Source organism: Echinops telfairi, unplaced genomic scaffold, assembly GCF_000313985.2.
Source record: "Echinops telfairi isolate 266 unplaced genomic scaffold, ASM31398v2 ScPeMD7_7457;HRSCAF=8495, whole genome shotgun sequence".
In the NCBI taxonomy this organism is placed as follows: Eukaryota; Metazoa; Chordata; class Mammalia; order Afrosoricida; family Tenrecidae; genus Echinops; species Echinops telfairi.
Genome location: NW_022111357.1, coordinates 25,489,785 through 25,494,927, shown reverse-complemented (window position 1 = coordinate 25,494,927; position 5,143 = coordinate 25,489,785). Strand labels below are relative to the sequence as shown.

The 5,143-nt window shown below is 55.0% G+C and overlaps 1 protein-coding gene across 4 annotated transcripts in view; it reads right to left on the bottom strand.

Annotated features, from left to right (window-relative positions):
* The window catches only part of TMCO4 (transmembrane and coiled-coil domains 4), a 97,729-nt gene that overhangs the window by 39,251 nt on the left and 53,335 nt on the right, over nt 1-5,143 (bottom strand). For all 4 annotated transcript variants that reach the window (XM_045299191.1, XM_045299193.1, XM_045299192.1 and 1 more), the window contains 3 exons: nt 4,326-4,445; nt 2,028-2,192; nt 827-963 (listed from right to left, as the gene is read on the bottom strand). In XM_045299191.1, the coding sequence (XP_045155126.1) occupies nt 827-963; nt 2,028-2,192; nt 4,326-4,445 (422 nt within the window). The remainder of the gene's footprint in view (nt 1-826; nt 964-2,027; nt 2,193-4,325; nt 4,446-5,143) is intronic.

The following is a 5,143-nucleotide window of genomic DNA, read 5'->3' as shown; positions in this document are numbered from 1 at the left end:
CTTTCCTAGACCTTTCCATGAGAAGCGAACTCCTACCTTGTTGAAGCCCCGGCTATTTTGAAGTGTCTCCCACTTGCAGCCCAAATGCCTCTATTATTTCTTAGACATGTCCCTCTATTTGACGCCTCCCCGGTAAGTACATCTTTACTGGTTTCAAATGCTACACGCAGCTGGATTGTTTCTCGTCCTATGCATCTTGCAAGGTGTTCAGACCACTGGACATGTCCTTGGCTGGGGGCTTCGCCCACCTGGCCACCAGGATGTGCTGGCTTCCCTGCTGACCCGGCCAGACATTTTCCTGGAACTATCACACTCACGAGTCAGCCAGAGGGGCCTGGGGGTGCAGTGCTTAGGTGCTCGGCTGCTAACCCCAAGCTTCAAAGCCACCCGCTGCTTCCGTTCCGATTCACAGCTATGGAAAGCCACACGGGACAATTCTGCTCTCTCTGAGGGGGTCACTTGCTCTGAGTCAACTGGCCCAGTGGCAGCGGGTTGTTTTGCTTTGGGGGGGCAACCCGGCCATCACTGCTATCCTTGTTAGTTCAAAGTTGACCCACACCCACACTCTAGCCCCCGACCTTGCCCAGACCTGCAGATGACCTTGTCACCCGGTGCTCCCCTAAGGTAGAGGTGCACAGGCTGAGACTCTGGCTGGCGCATCCTAGGGTGAACCCCTTCAGGACTTGAACTGAAGGGACAGTGCAGACTGCCCCCGGGAGCCACTGGGTTACTTTCACATGAGCTTGTCTCAAAGGCTGACATCTGGGTGCAAGTCACCCCCCCTCATTTCCCCTCTGGCCCTTCCCCCACTGCCATCCCCAGGTACCTGCTGCCGGCTGAGCAGGATGTGGGCCAGGTGCTTGCCAACCTCGGCTGATCGGTGGAGGCACACGCCCCAGGGGTTGTCGATGACGTTGGCGACGCTGAGCAGGGAAGCAGGCCAGGTCAGAGCCGCCACGATGCCTGGGGAAGTGGGAGACCACAGCGATGAAGCAGGTGGAGGTCCTTCTGGGAAAATGACCGGCTGGCGGGTGCTTTTAGAGTGACTTGTGTACAGAATGGACATTCGAACTCAGAACCTGCAAGTTAGGTCTCCCAAGGGCTGTGCAGCTGCTGTAAAGCTGAGACTGGAAGCCCTTGAAACTCTGATGCTTGCACTAGACTTCTTCTGCTGAAGCACTTGCCAGGTAGGATCACAAACCTGGGGATGGTGCCCATCCCCGCGCCTACCCTGCAGCCGCCCGCTTTGCCTCCTAACTCTGCAGGATCCTCCATGCGTGAGTGACTGACTAGTTCCTCCATCTACTCTGGGCTCAGTCACGTGACTTGCTTTGGCCCATGAGATCCTGGTGAACGTGAGGCTTGAAATGGACCGTGCATCAAGGCCTCAAGTAGAGAACGTTTTGGACATGACGATGGCAACATATGTACAAATGTGCTTGAGACGACTGATGTATGGAATGTCATAAGGGCTGTAAGAGCCCCCAGTAAAATGTTTAATAAATAGATAAATAAGAAGAGAACTGCAGAGCAGAAAGTTAAAAATAAAAGAAATGGACCGTGCACTGGGGGTCCCTTCTTTGGCTCTTCTCCTTGCGGTCCGTGCAGGCCCGCTGCCCCAGGAGAGGGTGACTGCGGGACAGAGTTGCTTTGGTTGCTCCAGACAAGGTTAGCCTAGATCAGTGGGCAGTCGGCTGACCCCAGGACACGTGTGCAGGCCCAGCTCAGCTCAGCCAGCCCCCAGTCTCATGACTGGAGCGCTTCAATAACAAATGCTTGTTACTTTTAGCCAGCGAGTGTTGGGCGGCTGGTTAGGCTGTGATAGCTAACGGATTCATGATGAAATGACGTGGCTGCTTGCCTGTCTCTTCCCTGCAAAGACCAGGCACTTCTGGCACACAGGAACTGCAGCCTGCACCTCTCTGTGCCTTAGGGCCTACCACAGTGCCAGGGTCCCAGGCCTGAGGCCCGCAAAGGGATGGGAGCAGGTGGGGCGCTCTTGCATGTGCTAATTCGGGGAGACTTACCAGACAAGACCGTGTACTTCAGGGCCTCCTGGGCCACCATGTTGGCCAGACCACTGAGGATGGTCTCCAGGGCGTTGCCGAGTTCCATCAGGTACTTGGCTTCCCAGGCCAGGCAGTACTGCTCACTGCTGTGGGCCAGCGCAGCCCACGGGGCGCTGAAGGTGCCTGCAGAGGACACAGCGAGATGGGAACTCTCCAGTCTGCACGAGAAGACGCTTCGATCTGCCTTTTCTGGGCAGGCAGTGGCAGATGGACACTCACACCTGCAGGGATCACAAGAGCCCATCCCCTGCCGATGAGGGGGCAGCTGTAAGCAGACACTACAGGGCACAGTACTGCCTGGGGAATGAGCAGGCTGGGGTTAACATCCCAACGAACGAAAAAGAAACACATGGAGTTGGGTTTGAATCCTGCATCTGTGGCTCACTTGCCACCTGTGGCCTCTTGCCACCGATTGGGATAAGTACAGCCCCTACCAGGCAGAGAAGGTAGGATCACAGGCAGGGGCTCCTTTGAGTTCCCTTTGTGAAGGTAAAAGGCCTGGCTTGGTAGCCACAGACCGGGAGTTCAGTTAACGTTAGACCCAGTGTGTGGGGAGGGGCTGAGGGGTGCCTGGTCAGGTCTGGAAACTGAGCCTGGATGCTTTCTTCCAGGGAAGATTGGTGGCATTCCCCTTGGCTTAAGACTAGGCATTATCTGCAGTGATGCCCTGGTTAGACACTGCTGCTGGGAGGCCAGACTGCTGCATTCCTGTGACCCCCATTGGAGTGCCTAATCAGAAACGTTAGGCCTGATAAGGGAGGCTGGGAACTGAGCCGACTTCCTTCCCAGGGGAACGGCTTTGTGATGGGCCCAATGAGAACCTTTTTGTTCTACCTGGTGCATAGCAGCCACAAGTTAGGCTGCAAAACTCAAGGTCAGGAGTTCAAAACCACCAGCTGCTTTGACAGAGAAAGATGAGGTTTTCTATTCCCACAAAGAGCGACAGTCTCAGAAACCTGCAGGGGCAGTTCTACCCTGCCCTATAGGGTTGCTGTGAGTTGGCATTGACTTGATGGTGGGGAATGTAGGCCTGCGTGTCATATGGCCACCTGAGCAATGCAGCTACTGTTCTGTTCCCCGTAGGGATGGGATGGGGTCTCTCTCAATCACGGCATGAGAGGGGTGTGTACAGAACACAGCCCTGCATAGGCAGTGGGGAGAGACCTGCTGGCCATGGGGTCCTACACCCACCACGGCGGTCGACTTACTCAAGCTCTGTGCCAGCAAAGCGCTGCTCCAACCAGTGCCTGCCTGTAAGTCGTATCTTTCTTGGCAACTTTGGACCTTGACCCAACAACCCCCAACACCCAGGTTCAAGTGAGAGGAGCAATGCCAAAGGGCATCGGGAGCTGTGCTGGTACCTTCTGCAGGTTAGCGCATGTAATCCCATCTTCTTAGCAAGCAAGGAAGGCAGGAATAACATGTCCCACTTTATGACTGGAGCAGCGGAGACCCAGAGGCTTTAAGGAGCTTGCTTGCAGTCCCACGGCTGAGATGTACTGATCTCTCATCAGCTTGCTTAAAGTCCTTCACCGTCTTCCGCTTGCTCTTGGGACAGGTTCCAATCCTCACCACAGCGCTACACTCCTGCGTGGTCTGGCTCCTGCCCACTCTCCTGTCTCCAGGTTCCCTGCTCCAGCCAATCTGTGCTTGGCGTGGTGTACCCTATCCCAGCTTAGTCAGCTCCCAGGCCACTTCCTCCAAGAAGCTCGCCCTCATTACCCAGAAACACCCTGTGCCTCTTACACCACACATCAAAACCTAAGGCTCCCATGGGACAGGAGAACTGGCCCATAGAGCTTCCATAGCTAGAAATCTTGACAGAAGCCCATTCGGCCACATCTTTCTCCCATGGAGCTGCTGGTGGGTTTGAACGGGTGACCTTTCTGTTAGCAGCTGAGCGTTTAAACACTGCAACACCAGGCACCTTTCACGCACAAAGCTTTTTCCCTTGTAATTTCTTGCCCATCAGTGTGACAGGGCAACAGAGGCCACGCCTGGGCTGTTCGCCGCCATCCCCAGGGTCTGGCTCAGTGTCCGACACAAGGGAAGGATGGTATACCATAAACGTGGCTGGCTGATTGCCTGCTGGGCAGGTGAATGGGTAAATACATGGAAGTCACCTCACCTCCCTGGGTGTCAATGTTCTGTGTCACATGGGGGTCCTTATACCCATCCCCCTAGAGCCACAAGCAGGGTGGGAAGGCAGCAGCAGGCCCTTTCCCGGCCTCTTCTGCCCGCTGCCCTTGTGCTCACGGTATTTCCCAGACGCCAGCCACCCCGTGATGGCGATGGTGATGTGCAGCTGCTTGCCCTCCGTCAGAGGCAGGAAGGTGAACTCTTCAATGGCCCCGACACGCTTCTTCATCTTGTATCCTGGACAAGGAACAGTGGAGGTGACTGGCAGCCCTGACCCGGACAAAGGCATTTCCTTTCTGAGCTCGGTGCCATGGTTGGCCCAGTTACAGCTGAGAGGAAGACACTGCTCAAAGTTGGGCAGCATCTGAATGGCAGAGCCTCGGTTTGAACTTGGGGCCTAGGCTCGAAACCACTCCCCTATCCTAAATTGAATCTGTGCCTTTTTCCTTCTAATACAATTTGGGGGTCTGACACCGTTTACCGAGTAGGCCTGGATCAAATTAACCAAGATTCTCCATGAGGGAGATAAACCCCTGCCTTGGGGAGGTGCAGAGGAATTTATGCGTGTGCATGGGCATGTGTGTGTGTGCACCGACATCCCAAGCTTAGAGCAGTGGTTCTCAACCGGGGGGTCTCGACCCCTTTGAGGGGGCGAATGATCCTTTCACACAGTCGCCCGATTCATAGCAGTAGCAAAAGTACAGTTATGAACAAAAATAATTTTATGGTTTGGGGGTCACCACAACACGAGGAACTGTCTGAAAGGGCGGCATTAGGGAGGTTGAGAACCACTGGCTTAGAAGAACTTCCCTGGGTGATGCTGACACTTGAAGGGCAGCCACGAAATGGCATACTGTACATCTTTAGAGTGCCTGCTTGGGAACTGTCCAGCAGGAATATGCCTTACTGAATGGTGGCAAGCCGGTCCCATCAGG